General features: G+C 34.9%; 1 protein-coding gene across 1 annotated transcript in view; it reads right to left on the bottom strand.

The window, feature by feature from the left end:
* The window catches only part of LOC116775430 (orexin/Hypocretin receptor type 1-like), a 79,835-nt gene that overhangs the window by 12,494 nt on the left and 49,131 nt on the right, over positions 1-18,210 (bottom strand). Inside the window, exons 2-5 of the mRNA XM_061524701.1 lie at positions 15,667-16,447; positions 8,010-8,157; positions 4,804-4,945; positions 3,713-3,831 (exon numbers count right to left, since the gene is read on the bottom strand). Coding sequence (XP_061380685.1) covers positions 3,713-3,831; positions 4,804-4,945; positions 8,010-8,157; positions 15,667-16,359 — 1,102 coding nt within the window. The 5' untranslated portion in view covers positions 16,360-16,447. The remainder of the gene's footprint in view (positions 1-3,712; positions 3,832-4,803; positions 4,946-8,009; positions 8,158-15,666; positions 16,448-18,210) is intronic.

Raw genomic sequence — 18,210 nt, 5'->3', positions numbered from 1 at the left:
TTTCAGACTCCGTGACGGTGGGCGGAACGCGGTCGCCCTCTTCCAGCGTCTGCCGAGCCATTCTGGGGAGAGTGAATCCCGCCGGGGCGTCGGGGAAGAGTTCCCCGATGATCCCTCTCAGAACAGCCGGCTGGAGCACCTCCGTGATGGGGGCCGACTGGGCGCAGATTTTGTTCCGCGCCCGCTTGTACGGTCGGCCCCAGGGGTCTCGATCGAGCCCCTCCACCAGCTCCAGCCAGGCTGCCTCCTTGGCTCGGCAGATGGCCTGCTGCAGGATCAACTTTTTCGCCACGTAGACCCTGTACAGCCGGCCATCACGCTCCTCGTCCTGGGGTCGGCGTCGCCTGCTGCGGGTGTATGCCCTCCTGGCCCCGTTGCAGGCGACCCGGAGGTCGGAAATGTGGTCCGACCACCAGTATACCGCACCCCGTGGGGGTGGACGTCCAACGGGGGGCATCGCCGCTCTGCAGACGTTATGGAGTACGTCCCCAAAGCGACTAGCCCCCTCGTCCACCCCCAACTCCGCACTCCCCGGGAGACTCCAGCGGCCGACAACGGCCGCTTCCTCAGCCAGTTCCCGGTTGAGCCTTGATAGGGCCCAACGCGGAAACCGACTTCTCTCCCGGGACGACGAGGAACTCGACGCTGGACTCCGGCGACCGGCAGGAGTGGCAGACACTTCGAACCGTATGTAGCGGTGGTCCGAAAGCGTCTCCACTCCTGCCTCAACCCTCCACCCCTCCACTCTGCGTGCGATGGTCGGAGTGGCGAACGAGACGTCCACCACTGAACCTCCCGACCGTCGCACGCACGTCTGAACTGTCCCCGTGTTCAGTAGGGACAGTCCGGCAGTTAGCGCCCATTCCTCTAACTCCCTTCCTCTGGGTGTTGTGAGGGGGTTTCCCCACGCCGTGGACTTGGCGTTGAGGTCCCCCATCACAACCACCTGGAGAGGCGCTAACTGCCCTACCACCGGCCCGAGAGAGTCGAGAAATCTCTCAAAGGCCGGCAGGTCGCGGTTCGGAGAGAAATATACCCCGACTATGGCAATCTCCCCCCGAACCGCCGCCACATACCCGTGGCCCCTCGCCTTGACTGCGAGGGGGGGCACGGCGCCCGGCCGCGTGACGATCGCCACGGAGCCGCCCGTGTCTCCCGCCCAATGAGGTTGGGCAGGGACATAGTACGGCTCCGCTATGACCGCCACGTCAACGGCCCACTCCACCATGGACTGCAGGAAGAGGTCCTGAGCCCCGGCGGCGTGGTTCCCGTTGGCCTGCAGGAAACTGAGATGTCCGGCCATTATTCGGACATCTCAGCTCCCGACGCCCGCCTCGAAACCCCCGCCCTTTGTGGCTGGGCCGGAAGTTTCCCACGGGTGGACGGGGGGCGGCACGAATGACCCCCCATCACATGGTCCGCCGGCTTGCTCGCGTCCGCGCACACAGCGCAGCGCGGTGACGCGGAGCACTGGGCGGACTTGTGGCCCTCCTCGCCGCAACGGTAGCACAAACCGCTGCGGTCTTTAGGACTGGGACACGCGGCTGCGACGTGCCCCATTCCCAAGCACTTGAAGCAGTGCTTGGGTCGTGCCTCCATGTAGGAAAGCCGCACCTGGCTCCACCCTACCGAGATACCGCCCAGCTGCAGCAGCTTTTTGGCCGCCATAGCCGGCACCTCCAGCAGGGCAGAGCCGGTGCCGCGAAGCCCAGGTCGCACACTGCGCACCCTGACCTGGGCCTCGGTGCAGCCCCCCTCTCGCGCGACTGCGGCTATCAGCCGGTCCGCCGTCGTTGCATCGTTGAGGCCCGTGACCCTCACGTCCGTGAACTTCACGGGCCTCGACACCACCACCTCCTCCGCCAGTGCGGACCTCAGCTTTGCGGCCAAAGCGTCGGCTTTGTCCGCACTGGTGGAGCCGGGCACCTCAATGATGCGGGCCCCTGTTGCCGTTGAACGGATCCTCAGGGGCCCTATTCCCAGCTCCTTGGTGTCTACCTCCTTTTCGGCCCTCAGGAGGACTGAAAGATACGACGCTCCCTTGGCCGCTGCTTCAGGCCGTAACTTTAGCATTACGGCCTGTGAGCGCGGGAGCGTCACTTTTTTAGGGCCCTCCTTAGGGCCCGCCTTCTTCTTTTGCTGTGGCGCCGATGTCTTTGGCACCGGCACCACTTCCTTCTTCTTAGGGGCCTTGCGGCGAACCACCTCCGTCCATCCCGCCTTGGCCCCATTTCCCGCAGCAACCGGGTCGGCCCTACCACTTGATGTGGATGGACCGAACGAGGTCCAGACAACCTCTTTCCCTCCCTTTGCCCTATTGGCCTTCCCTTTGGAAGGCGCAGGGAGGGAAGGGAAATCCGCCTCTGAGATCACCGGCGCCGAAGGCGCCAGTGACGGGGCCGTCTTACCGGCCTCCCTTTGCACCGCCGCACGGCGGATCGCCACTCTGGCGGCCACGGCGACGGCCGAGTTGTCACCCGTCAGGGGAGGACGGATGAACTCTTCCCGCTTGAGCCGGGACTCCAATGCAGCCAGCCGTCCATCCACCAGGTTGCCCACCAACCTGGCGATGTTGGCCTCCATCTCCTGGAACTTGTCCCGGCTGCTTTGGCCGTCAGTAGCCGCCTGTACCGCCGCCACCCTTTCCCGGCGCATCTCCTCGAACTGTTGGCGGTGTGCGCGCACTTCTTCTTTGAGGCCCGCATTCTCCCTCTGGAGCCGACCAATGTCAGCTCTGAGACGGCGGGTCTCTTCTGCCTCAGTGCGCGCCACCAGCACGTCGAGGACATCCCTTACGAAGGCGGAGGCCTTCATGATTTTGGAAGAGTACCCCCCTTTCAGGTTGGTACTCTTCCCTACCAGACCCTTGATAAGATCGAGGCTCTTCTCCGCCTCGATCATCATCGCCTCTGCCCCCATCGATCCCAAATCTAAAGGGACCTCCTTTTCCTTCCCCTTTGCCTTCTTTCCCCCGACCCTCTCCTTTCTCAAACTCTTTTCAAGGCAGGAGTCGAAGGCGGACTCCGACTCCTCCTCTTCCCGCTGGCGCAGGTATTTCCGGGCTCTAGCAAGGCCGCCACCGCGGCCCCGCTTTCCCACCATATCCAACCCTCGAACTACGCCACCCCCCGTTTCGGTGTCGGAGCCAGACACCTCCGAAAAGAGGCGCTTGGCACCCAACTCCGATTCTGGGCGCGACGACATCGGGTCGTCAACTCCAAAACACTCATCCATTAAAATGCCCGGCTTTCCCCCCCGGGCAAACCCCCCACCATCATCCTCCCTATCACTCATCTTATCACACCTCAAACAACCAAAAACACACCTCAACACAATCCAAAACACAAAGAAACAGTTGTATCACGACGTCCGTACCCTCCATATGGAGTAATACATTTATCTCATTTAGTAAAATACGCCTACATAATTTATGAGGATGAGGGGTCTTAAATTGGTAATTACTTCATATGACGATAACTTTTCCTTATATTCCGAAATTAGATTTGTTTCATAAATAAACAGATTTTTGTTGTATAAGGATATGTTGTCAATTTTTTTCATTAATAAATAAAAATATTAAGATTAGAATATGTATAATAAATTTAAAAAAATCCGGAAAAAAGCCACTAAGTAAAATTTTAAATTATAAATATTGATTATGGTAACGATCTATATCGAAGAAAAAAATATAATAATAATTTTAAAAACTTACCATTTGTCTGACCGTTTGGACATAACTGGTGTAGCTCCCTATGTCCTGGAATATTATCTGATTTCCATAGGACCCTCACAATCTGACAGTACGCTACCATCATCAGCATAAGTGGAAATCTGTAGGGAGATATATTCTAATTAAGTATTTATTTTTGTATTAAAAAAACATATAAGCAATAAAAAACATCCCGTATATTTAGAAATGGGACGTGATTTGTTAGTTTCATAAAATTTAGATTAGTTTTTGCTATTCCAACGACGAGTACTAATTTTGCCTTAGTATTGATAATGTAATTACTTTTATTACTTGACAACGTAAAGTTACGTAGTTATTTTTTAATATAAATATTCACTTTGATTATCCATCAACGTCACACTATGAACAGAATGAGTTGTCCAAATGTCTTCTTTGCATATTTTGAGTAAGCTACATATGAGCGGTAATCATGACTTCATAATTTTTTAAATGCACTGTATCACGAATTTTTTTTTTATTAGTTTAAATCCCTTAATTTTCTGTTTCACAAATAAATAATTCAGTTAAAATTTCATATGATAGCCCTACTAATGATGGTGCCCAAACATGCTCACGTAATTAACATCAGTTTAATTTTCTTATATAACATTTCATTCATTGGTTAGTAAGCAAATTAAATATAATATTTAGTGCGCAATTCATCAAACTCTTTATAATCTGTGATCTAAATAAAGTATTAATTAAATATTAGAGTTCTACAGAAAGTGAACCTAAGAAATAACCCATTATATAGCACAATAGATTTTAAAAGGAAGTTAAAATCAATATGGATTTGAAATTAGTTGATGTTATTAGATATTGAAATCACTAAAAGCTCCCGAATACTATAAGTTGACAAAATGACTGAAAGTTATTTCCTTTCAAGCTGTAATTAATAAAGTTTAGATAGACCCCATTCAAAATGATTTGAAAAGCTATGATTTTCATTCACGGTTTCTAGAAAATACAAAAAAAAAATCTCTTCTTCCTTATGTCGCCATAAATTAAGGTAATAAAATTGTGAATCTATTTTCAATATTAATATCATTGACATGAATCATAGAAATACTTACGTGTAAAGGAAAAGCGCCCTTATTATGTGCCAAGTGAGCTCGCTCTCTTCTGACCAAGTGTAGGTACATTGCATGAAATACTGCTGGTTGAAACGCAGCTCAATGTTTGTTTGTACTTCTAAGATCACAAATTCTGGTATATCTATGAGTTATAAAAGAGACTATTGTTAATATTAATGTTTTACAAAAATGCGGTAACAATTTTATTTAAGGCTTTAGAATGGAATTCTACACAACCGATTTTGCAACGGGTTTTCCCGCACGTTAAAAAAATTTGCTAAATCCATTCAGAATCTATAACGTCAAATAAATTATACAAAAATTAGCTATAATTATATTTTATTACATAAATAATTACGGTATATGCAATACGAAATTGTTATTTGAATTATAAAAGTACCAACTAATGTGGTTGTGTGAAAAGACTAATGCCGTGAAACGTCACTTATCGTGTAACAGACACTAGTTAAATAATAGTTATTGAAGTTCTAACTGACGCTATTAGATAATTTGTTTGGTTTTGTTATAACAGAAAGTAACAATAAGTGTTTTTACTGAGACTTATAATGTAAAAACTATTAGACACGAAAATAAATATATTTTAAAATTATATATTAGCTAAACTCAGGCGCCGGGGGACGTTGTTCTTAGTTGTGTCAGAGTGGCGTCATATCGTAAGAGACTGTGGGGGCAGGTCAAGTTGCGGAGCTGAAGCACCAGAAGGTCATTGGCCAGCTTGCTTGGGTATCATTCAATCGGACAAGCGTTCATTAACATCGTACAAAAGCGAAATTCAAATAAAACTATCGTTTTCTGATTTGCTATGCGTTTAATTATATTACAATTTACCCTCGTATCGATTACTATACAGCAACTGTGATCACGAGCAGACGAGATAAACTTTCACGGTCGTGTAAATGTTGTAAATGTATAATCGGAAAATACTTACATATTTTTAGAGATTAATTCATTGTTATAATATGAATATTGAATATTGGTGGAGTATTTTATAAATTATTCGTTATTATGTTTTTCATCATAATGGTAGAGGCTAATTATAATATATTACAAAAAATTACTCTTCAAATTAGACGGTGACACTAAGTCCCTTTTGGGTTTTAATTCTAAGGAAATATTCAAACATCTTAAATTAACAATTTGTATACAACGATTATAGGGTAACCTGACATGAACAATATATTTATAATGAACGGCTTATACAGGATAAGTGAAGACAGGTTTGGTAATTCTCGACAATAAAAATGGTATTAAATTGTATAACATTTATGAAATATATGTATTATCATAATACTATGCAAATATCATCAGTTCTATAGGTAAATTGAACTAAAGATGAAGGATGAATAACATATGGACATTTGGATATGGTAGATGCATATGGTTGCAACCATACAATTTTGTATGAAAACAGACGATTAAAAGAATAAGAAACGAGATGAGATTTTTTATTATAATATGTTATTATATCTTATGAAACACTTTTATTGATTTGCATACGATTCTTTATTTTTTTATTGATCTTATTGGACCAAAGACTTTTGATCATCGTCCTTAATCGCAAGTCAGAAGCATTTTATTTTGGTTCGAAAACTCGTTAAATTTATTTTATGGGCTGTAACAATAACGTCAAGAGGATCTTAAATCTGTTTTGGTTGCATTTATCATCTGAACTGTCTAAACTTTTGTACAGTTCTTATTTCTCTAGCGTAAGTACAACTCATTTAAAGTTTTCTAGATAAAATACCTTCACGCTTGTTTGAACCGGGGAGTAAGCGTCACGGGAAATGTGACTAGACGAAATGACCGTAAAGTAATAAGTTTATACTTGCATAAGTTTTTTTTTATGCCAAGGGGAGCAAACGAGCTGACGGCCTACCTGATGAGAAGTAGTTACCGTCGCCACTGGACGAGCAACATGGTGTTGCAGATGCGTGGCCGCCCTTGATATGAAGGGAATGATAGAAGAATGCTGATGATCTGATAAGAATCCTGTCAAAGAGCTTTGCTCTAGGTCTAAACTGTAAATAATCGAGTTTTGTGTATCGCTGGCATGGAGTACTAAAGGGCACCCGTTCCTACCCGCAGTTGCGGGGTCTCTCTGACCCCATGGCAATGAAACTCGCTCAATTACTCAAAATCTCAACGCAGGACTGAACGTCATTGAACACATCCACATTCCGGGAGAGGAACGGGTAATCGGCTCTTTCACTCATCGGATGAAAAGCAGCCATAAAATACTACTTCACGCCGATCTTCTGTGAGAGGGTGGTTAATTCTCGCTGAAGCCACCCCATGTTCGATTTGTAGTTACTTGACTAACAGCTAGGCTCTACTACCTCAAAAGTTAGTGAAGATAGAAAGAGAAAGAGTTCTGTTTCGTATATTATTGCCGGTATAAAAAATATTAAAAATATTAGTTTTTCAATGAATATCCATGAGAAATGTATGTACATATTTGTGGGAACTTGAAACGCACTCTTTCTTAGTATTATTTAGTAGGTATATTGTTGTTCAATAATCTTATTTCTTCTTATAGTATTGTTGCCACCAATCAAACTATGTTCAATTCGTAATATATGTAGATATTGTGCTAAATAACGAGACTGGATAATAGAGCCTAATATAATAAAATGATCTACCTACTTTATAGGTACTTGACATCATATTATTATTTAAAAAAAATCGAGCAAGTATAAATAATACACAACAATTATGTACTTATGTGAACTTGGACTTTTGTGCAAATCCATTAACATCATTCGTTGGGGATTAAGTCCAAAAACACTGTCTATTTATAGAAACTAATACGTTTGTATGTGAGAAACATTTGTACAATGTTAATATTAAGACAATTTAATACTAATGAGATTTAACATTGAATATTCAATAACTTGTCATCGTTTTATTAATATAAAAAATAAATCAAAAGGCTCTAAATCAGAAAAGTAATACATTAATAAATTGGTAATAGAATATTGAGACGTTCTTCTGATATTTATACATTAATATATCTGTAGCCATCACAATGAAAAGAAAACGAAATTTAATATTAACGTATCAATTAGGGTTAAACAAATATAATATGAGTTCTACCCTGAAGTTATTAAGAGGGTTAACTTGTTAATTGTATGTTGGGCTAAACATATATACTTTTATTACTATGTAACACATATATAGGTACTTACTGAACAGCAAAGACAGCATCCATATAATAAGTATAGCAGTTTTCGCTCGGCTGGTGGTTGATTTGAATTTCAAAGGATAACAGATGGCGTACCAACGGTCCAGGGATATGAAGGTAAGTGTGAGCACTGACACGGTCACTGATACCGACTGTAACAAACATGACTGTGACATTAATTTTGAAAATATGACTGAAAAAGAAAAATCAATTATATTTTTTTTGAAAGTATGGATCACATTCTGAACTATAAGAAATATGTCGATTTTGATTATTCAATTTACGGATAATAATTACATAAACCATTCACACAAATGTCAATGGGATTAAATTCAACTAGTTATAATATATATGATAAAATAAAAGCAAAAATAAGATGCACAAAGTGTAAGTATAATATCCTTTTTTAGAAATATTTGCTAATATTTTTTGTGACTGACATTCAAAGAAGATAAATTGTAGGTGCATGGAATAAAAACTGGACAAACTTGAAAATGAAATAAATGAATGGTTTTCCGAGTTGACGAACAAAAATATTAAAGAATAAAATCCAGATGTGAAATCCGAAAAACTGTTTAGTGTCGACATTTCAATTGCTGAATTTGTAAAACATTAATTCTTAAGATATTACAAATAAAGTCAAAAATTTCTTCTGTATCTATATTTTTCATAAGAGTTATTATCACGAATTATTATATAAAAAGCTCGCGGTTAGTGCTCTTTAAAACTTTAAAAACATAGAAAAGCTTTTGTGTATTCTCCAAGGACAAAATATCTGGCGAGTGATGAAACAAGCCGTAAAGTATCTTGAAAATTCTTCTTATATTTTTAACGATCGTGGAAACGAGGTATTAAGAATAATAAATAACTTAATATAACACAATTTATATATTAAGATTTGGACAATCGTTAGCTATGATTTATAAAATATCTTATACAGATATAATATATGATTTTATTTTAAATACGTACACATGTCATCTCTTTACTGATTTTAACTGGCCACGATGAAATAAAGAATTTAAATAATGGAAATTTATCCAAGTCTTTAGTTTTTTGGTATACGAATGTTATTTACTTTGTTTAAAAAAAATCTTATTATAGAAACATTTCGCAATATATTTGAAATTCCTTAATTAAATACTTTTAAAAACTTTGTGTCATAAAGTGGTAAAATCGTCCCTTTTGGTTAGCAGGGTGTTATAGTTGGCATATTTGCCAATACTGAAACCTGGTTCAAGCTGTATTTTTTGTTTGTATATTCATTATTCGATTAAGAATTTAAGTTCAGAGGACTTAACTAGGGAACTATATTTATACAACACAGTCAGTATTATACCTAATAACCTTCTGTTTACAGTTCTTTTTACCTTAACGTTAATGATGGCATTTCTACTACTATACTAATTCTATCTTAACCCGCTCTCTTAAAAGTTTCTTTATGTGTTTCCGTTTTAAACGACATGTTCCTTGAATCATCTGATATTTTATTATAGCATTAAAGATAACATAAAATTCCTAAAACATATTTTATATAATTCTTTGAAAATATACTTCGCCTTTCTCTTAACACACAATACTATAACCTTTTCCTTATAAGGATTCCACGTTTCTGCTACAGTAATTAACTTTTTAATTTTTATTTCATATTCCTTTTACTTTCCTACCATTTAACAATAATGAAATCATGAATAGTTCGAAAGAAATTCGTAAAACATACGAAGTCGATGTTAAGACACCATTTTTTCTTGTTATAAAATGCAACTGAAATTGCAAATCTAAAAATAACAAGAAGTTTTAACATAAGAATTTCAGGGCCATTAAACAAAACAAATACTATTTAATATAAAGCTATACGTAAATTAATGAAAACATATTATTATCGTGATTTTTTGTTATTAAGAGTAATGGCTTCCTTTCAACCCTGATACAATCACTACCTTCTCTTTCTTACGAGAATCAAGAATATTTTGTATTAAAAAAGTTTCAAGAGCACTATAACTACAAATATAACCGATACTTATAATAGTGTACGTACGTACTATGATCGGTATTCACATCTCTCCTTAGCTTCTTTGACAGTATACAAACTAACGCTTAATATGTGTAAGCCAAAATATTTGATAGAGTTTGTGAAAAATTTGCATTCATTAGCAACTATAAATATTTTCCTTGTATTACTAATATATACATTTTACATCTTGACCACAATTTTTTTTATTATCTTCGTTGAATAAATGGTGTTAAAGTAATCTCTTATAATTACATAAAATATTTTAGGAGCTATTGTAAGGGAAGGTCGTAAAAGGCAAGTAAATAATACATTTTTTATTACATAAAATTATTTACTTTTCCTTTACGATAATAATAAGTTTGAGTTTAATTTTATCACATATTTGAATATTTTATTTCCATCCAGGCAATTTAATACTTTGTTTTTTTGTTATTAATTTGCGTTTTTTTTTTAAATATTTAAACTTTTGTTAAGAATTAAAATTATATTTCATTGAAACTTTGAAATTTATAATTAATTTAAGGAAAAAAAAAGAACTATAAACGAGACGGAACTGTTCGCAAAATATCGTTCTATGATTATTGATTCCATCACAAAGTTATCTTTGATCTGAATTAAATTAAGTATTATTAGCACTTGCAAATAATTCAAGCTATTTAAACTACAAAACATAAAAAGGCCTGTAGATACAAATGTAATTATTATGCTAGAATATGATTCTCATTCGTTAGTTGATTGGGTTTTAACGGTACTGTCAGTAAAAAGCAACCCACTATTTGCTTCAGTCGCTTGGTCTAGTTATATTTTTTAGAACACGATAATCATCTACCAAAAAAGGACCAAGAGCATATGTTTTCGTGAAAAAGTTACAGAAAACTTAAGAATTCAGTTTCTAGCAAAAGCGAATAACTTTATAATAAGGGTAAATTTAATTTTGTGTAAAAAAAATGTTGTTTTACTTTTTAAATAACACGGTAAAGATCTACAGCTGTGCTTATATCACGGAAAAACTACTGCTTAGATTTTAATTGAATTTTTTTACCGTATTTTTTTTTTAAACTTGCTCCAAATTAAGAAAAAAAAATAGCATAACATAATTTCATATAAACTTATCACAACTTAGAGAAATAACAAATTTTGTAAGCATTAAGTTTTCAGTCTTGTGTCTTTTCTTGCTGGTACAAACATTTTCGATATCACACTATGAGAATATCCTATTCGGTGTCAGATAATGAAAGTCTTGTATTGACTTAGGACTGCAACGCACCTGGTAACCATAAGTTGTTTAAAAGATATTTAAATATAAATTAAATAAAGATAAGTTAAAACAACAAGATTAAATTTAATATCAAAAACTATTTGTGTAGAATGTTACTTAAACTGCTTGCGGTCTCTGGCTTTCTACAATTAAGCTTAAAATAAGATCTTACAATAATGGCATATAGAATTTATATGCTCTGTTAAGAGATTATAATTATAAACGTAACTGTTTTAGTAAGGTCTTTCGAGAACATGACAACAGTTAGTAATATATTAAATATTTAATTCTTTACAGAAACGGAATGATAAAAGAGGTTTACTGCAATGTGAGAGGCTACAAATTTATTATATATATCTAAATGACATTGTTATTTTGACGCGGTGTAGATAAGGGTTCAATATAAATCGTAAATCATTAATAATTAATTAATCTTTTGTGTTAAAGTTTCTTAGTTTTTGTGTTTGATATAAAATAAGTTTGATCAAGCCGTCAGTGTTTCCATGAAGCCCATGTTATAATAAAACTTTTAAAGATTGTTTACATCTAGATTTACAAAAATCCGTCGACTAATAACCTTGTATAGTAGTATTTTGTTGAAGTCAAAACACTAGAAAATTAAAAACCAAATTTATATTCCACTGAAATTTAAACAAAAATTATTTAATATTTATCCAGTAAAAGATTATTTTTTTTGACACTACCTACACACAATATTCGTAATTATATTATAATGATTTTAATAAAATAAATTTAATGCCTAAATGCCTAATAATAAATTTAATGCCTAATAATAAATTTAATTTAATTTAATTAGTCTTTAATTAAGTTTGCATTGATATTTTACTTAGCTGTCGATCTAGTTTGACAAGTGAAACCATATGTTTTGCTCAAGCTCTGATCATAGACAAGTACACAGTACATCAAAAGGAATCGCGTTATTTCCATCATAGCGAGCAATAAAAGCTTTTCAAATCCAATTTGTTGTGAACAATTTTTATGACGGATTTCAATGGGCGGTCGAATGATTTTATGAGAAATATTTTGTCCGGATATAATATTAAGAATTCAAACGGCGCCAAGAAACTGTGTTACTTTCAGATTTATGATAAAAAAAAAATATATAAAACGAAAATTAAATCCGACTGATTTTTTGAAAATAAATATAAATATCTTCCAACAATAGACCCGAATTTCTTAAAAGTATGCGGTATTTAATATACCCTTACTAATGAAAATAATATATTTATTAATAATTATATATATCTGCACAATTCTTATTGTTTGAATAAATAATAATTGAGGGTAGTTGAAATTATCAGGTGTCACCCGCATAACCACCTGCGGAGCCCCACCTGTGCAAGTGTAGTCACCACAATGTCAGTTGGTAAGAGTAAAGATTACGGATAGTCTGATTCGAGCCGTTGTAGGGGTCGGACTTCTTCGAAGTAAGGAATCGTCAAACCGTCTACGAGGTTACCTTCAAGAGTCTAAGATCCTGACGACATTCAAGAATAAAGTCATTGGTAGCTTCAGTTATGCTGACTTCGCTCTTTTAAAAAAACAACAAAGTGTTCCTACACCCATATACATATTATTGAAATCTATAAAATCAGTGTAAGTTAAATATTTCTAAAATAGAAGAAAGGCTTATAGAAATGACTATCAATCATCGTTCAACAGTAAAGCGCTTGAATCTTATTAAGTGAGAGAAAATCTATTTAAAATATTATTATTAGTCTTCAAAACTGGTCCTATCATCACATAAAAAATATAAAAAGACTTAAATATACAATCAGTTATCAGTTTAAATTTTCACAGCAAATGTAATAAAATTGATATATTTACTATTAAGCAGACTTCGTTAGCCTTGAAGACAAGCAAATTATAGTTAGAAACAAAGTTGGATTTGTTAAATGTATAGTTTATTAATTAATTATAACTATTTATGAATTAAGTATATAAATCCTCAAAATCACTAACTTACCTAACCTCGTAATATTTAGTGCATGACATTAAGACTCCTATATCCTAATGCTTTAAGTTAAATGATTATTTCTGTCATATTTCAATTTTTTAAGAATATGTTAAATTAAATCTGTGTTGTTATTAAATAGAAATTAATTAAGAAAATAAATATCAAACTGATTCATGAATGAACTCATTGCGTAAACAATCATAGTGTCACGTTTCAAAACAAATTTGTTATCAAAAATGTAATCCAATAAACTCTACCGATAAGCTAAGAGACGTAGAATTGTATTAGCAGTAAAATATCTTTATTACGATTGCTTTACAAAAAAACTAACTTGCTACAGAATTCAGGAGAGAATCCCTATTTTCCATTGTAGATAAATTATTTCACTCGACTCAACTCAAAATTCTATCCTAAGTTACCGTTAGAATTGTCTATGTTGAAAAAGTAAAAGGTATAACAATCAAAAAACTATATAAAAACACATCTCGTCTGTTCGTGATCACGGTTGCTGAAAAGCAACCGAAACGTCAGGAGTATGTAGTTTTGTACAAAAATAAGGCACGCGTAGTATATCCGAAAAAATATTAGTTTCATTTAAACTATATAAAAAGGCTGTACAAATCCTGTTGAGGGATCTTATATAAGAAGATGAATTCACAACGTAATCCACAAAAATTTAAAATAAAATAACAACTCGGCGATTTTAAAATTACAGAGTAAAGGAAACATGTGTTTTAAATAGATTTAAAATTTTAGTTAAAAATGTTCTGAAACGATTATTCAATAGAGTAAAACATGTATGTTAAAAAGATCTTTAATTTTGTTGAAAAATTTTAATTCCTAAGTTCATTCATTTTAGGATCAAACTTTCATTTCCGTTAAACAAATTTTACATTTAAATTGATCAATGATTATATATTTGACGAAAGGCTATGTAAGTTTCTGTAATCATAAAATGTCTAACAGGAATACTGTCAATGTGATTCTGATGATTTTATAAAAATAAATCTCTTGAATTTAAAAATAAAATACGCTTTTATATAATATTGATTGAGGCTGGAAGTTAACAAGCATTTTTTTCGATTTTTCATCTAGTTTTTTTTTTGTTTTTGGGTAAACCTAGGACTACACAAAAATTGTAGTTATTAGTTATCTGTTAAGTTAAATTTGATAACCAACACACCTTATCTTCGTCTACTTTATGTGATATACTTTGAAGTAATGAGGTTATAAAAATGCAATAAATATAAGGGCTGATGCCATGAACATTAGCTTGACAGCTTGTCAAGCGAAAGAGTGGTTTATTTATTCAAGTTGAAATTATTATATTTCTTCAAATAAATGTTAGAAAATGAAATAAGAAAAATTCTTTCTCCATCCAACAAGACAAACTTATTTAAATATATATTGTCTTTTTACCTTAGGAGGTCTAATATCATAAATATCCCGATAAAGAGTCTTGGCTAATCGGGAGGAAGTTTTGCAATAATTCATGTGGTTTAACATTTATTACTTTTTAAAATTTAATAATATATTAAAAATAAGCTGAAGCTAAGGTTAAAATAGTTTATGTTAAGTTATTTACTAAAGGAAATTAAGTTTTTTTAACTGGTACTTTATTTCAAAACTAACAAGTACTTTGCGAATTCTACAAACAAATATTTTACCTTCTCTAATTTAATTTTCAAGTTACGCTTAAGAGAGTTATAAATTTCAAAAAGAAGAATTTTCGATCAAATGATCGCCTTTATTTTTTTCGTTTTTTTTTTTTTAGATCCAATTAGGTTGAATGGCTTCAAGCAACTCTTTTCATAATTAAATGCTATCCACTCGGTTATTGATAAAATGGACAAAAAAGTTTCGCCAGTCACGTCGGGTGGGAAGATAAGGATCGTCCGATCGGCCCAATAGAGAACATCAATCTTAATATCAAAGAATGAAAGCGCGTTCTGCTGTTTTGGGAACATTACACTCATTATAAAATTGTTTTTAATTCCACAAAGACCGATTTTAAAGATTTCTAAAGTAATGAAATTATGAATTTAAATTTTTAACGACTGATAGAAGAGTATAAAAGTGGAAACTGAAGGGTGATCGCTTAGAGTAGAATTGATGTATAGTTCAATCACTAAGATATAACGCTAAAGAAATTGAGTAGTTCCAAGTTTTTCAGCAGTTAGAGGTTTTTTTCAGTAAATATGCCACACAAAACATCGTTAATCTTAAACAAAAATTAATAAAATTTTGTTATATTGAGTTTTTCTAAAAGATACGACGAAGACTTAAAAAAATTACTATACGATATGTTTTTGTTATACTATGTATATGATGCCTATACAAATATTATACAAAATATATAAAGTTAAAACCAACACTGCAATATTACATAAAATACTATAAAAAACACATACCTGAAAATACAGCACTATTCGGCAAATCGCAGTACCAAAGAACCAAGTCTTGGTAACATCCCATAAAACAGTTGGCGGCAAGCAGAAAAGGATTACCAAGAAATCAGCGACAGCCAAGTTCACGATGAAATAGTTGGTCACAGTCCTCATTGTATGGTTACGGTAAACGGCGATGCAAACTAGGGCGTTGCCGATCAATCCTGTCACGAATACGATCGCGTGCGTTGCAATCAGGACCCATTCGTATGATTTAGGGTAAATATACTCGTATAACATTTCCAAGTATTCTTCTTTTGTCATATTACAAAATTCAGGATCGCCAACGCAAGGTTCTTCTGTATATGTTTCTATATATTCATTTACCACATCAGATCTATTGGCAACCATTTTATCTTTGTCGTATAAATCTTCTTCAAGAAGATCTTTCGTGCCATTCAAAAGTTGGTATTCATCCTTGTTATTTTTCTTTGCTGGTAAATTATTAGTAAAAATATTTATATTGCGTTTATATCTGTGATCTATTTTCTGTTCATCATTAATTACGAAGTATTTGAAATTCATCAAGCTTTCTGATTCATTAGAAATGTCTTTTTTATAACTAGATTTTAACTTTGATTCGATTCTTTCAGCGCCAACGTATAAATTACGTATAAGGATTACCAAGACTAAGGATAATGAAATTTTAAGATCCATGATTCTTAATTTATATTAACATTTTGATATTAAAAGCAAGATTTATTGCTTAAAACACTTCGAAGTTATGAAACTTCACATTCACCATCTGCAAAATAAAACATTCAACATAAGTAATGTCTTACTATGTTAAATCACGTTACAATAATAACAAGGAAATTGGAGGTAAGTAGGAGTAGGAGTAATTCAAATGATATAAAAACGTTATAACATATTTTAAGATTGAATAAATGTTGCTTTACTGATAATAAAAAATAGTTATTCCAAAAAATTACACAAGTCTATGGAACTTTGTTACGAATAATATCTATGAAATATGTTTGAGATTAAATATTGAACGCTAAACTTAGTGGCTCTTTCCTTATACCAACACATGAACATATGTATTATTTTAACTACAAAATATTTAAGAAAATATATAATGAGTCGGTAAATTTCCTTGTGTTTCTTTTATTAATTACATTAATTTTAATTAAATTAAAGTTAGTGTTCAAAAGAAACGAGCTTAAACGAATAACAAAGACTTGTAAAATCCTGTTCATCCTTTAAGTTCAAAGGTATATAATCCCCTTGACGTTACAGGGTATATCGTGAAAAAGTAGTTTCTCGCTACTTATTTTAACAGTTATATAAAAGTCGACGAAACTAACATGCTGTTATAAACACAACATCTCATTGAAGAAGTGGAAAAATACTAGACATAACAAATGTGGAATAATATCACCTTAATATATATTTTGTATCTATTCATCGACCCTTAAACTGGTTGAAGATCTATTATGACGTATATTTTTGCTAAAAAACGCTTCTTTACCTCAAATATTTAATTAAAATTCACTCAATTCTATATCGTAGGAAAAGTAACGTTCTTACCATCAATTTCAAGGGCAAAGCCATTTTTATTAGCAATTAAGTTCTGTTACGAATATTTATATGTAAAAAGTACACGTATACCTTTGTTAGAAAATATATTTCATCAGATTCTCTAATTCCGTATTTTGTTTCTTTCAAGAGTTTTTTACCCAAACAAAGTTTGTTGGTGTCATTCAAAGTTAGTTTTTCTTTTTTTGCTGCCTGTACCTGTTCGTTAAACTTTAACTTAGTTTTTGATAACCTATTGAAAGAAGGTTTAATACTTTTAGCAATATTCTTCATAAATAAGATCCTTTCACTTTTTCCTTAAATATAACACACCATACGTCCATAATTTTTATAGTATAACTTCCCAATGTGATCTTTTATTGCATTCAATTCAATCTTAAAAATAAAACAAAGAAATTAAAGATGTCAAAAAAAAGGTTCAAATATTTTTTATTATTCATAACACATAAATCGATCCTATCTAAAAATAGATATTTTAATTAATATATACTTGTATATGTATTTATTTACATAAAAAAAATTGACTAGAATATTTAAATTTGTTAACATTTAACATATGTAAACTTGCAAATAAACAGTTTGTTTACTTGTATATAATGAAAGCCGTCTCAGCTTTGTTTAGATAATGAGTATATCATATCAAAATATTTATGCTTCGTTAGGGATTTTTATTTGTTGATCAACAAGGGGCGTTTATCTTAGAATATCCGAATCCCGATCTTCATAACGTTAATTAACTTTTCAACAGTATAAAAATATATTACCTTTTATGATGATAATAACATTAATTGATGGTAATTAAAATTTGTATGTTTGCGTATTAATTGAACAATATGTATGTATGTGCAATTAAAAAGTATCACGCCTCGCTCAAACACATCCTTCATATTAATTCCAAGGCCTTACTTTTTAAAAGGAAGTAACACACTGCCATTTTATTACTAATTATGAATATGTTTACCAGCACCC

The sequence above is a fragment of the Danaus plexippus genome, chromosome 25, assembly GCF_018135715.1.
Source record: "Danaus plexippus chromosome 25, MEX_DaPlex, whole genome shotgun sequence".
Lineage (NCBI taxonomy): Eukaryota > Metazoa > Arthropoda > Insecta > Lepidoptera > Nymphalidae > Danaus > Danaus plexippus.
The sequence above is the reverse complement of the archived record's forward strand: the minus strand, read 5'-3'. Positions and strand labels throughout refer to the sequence as shown.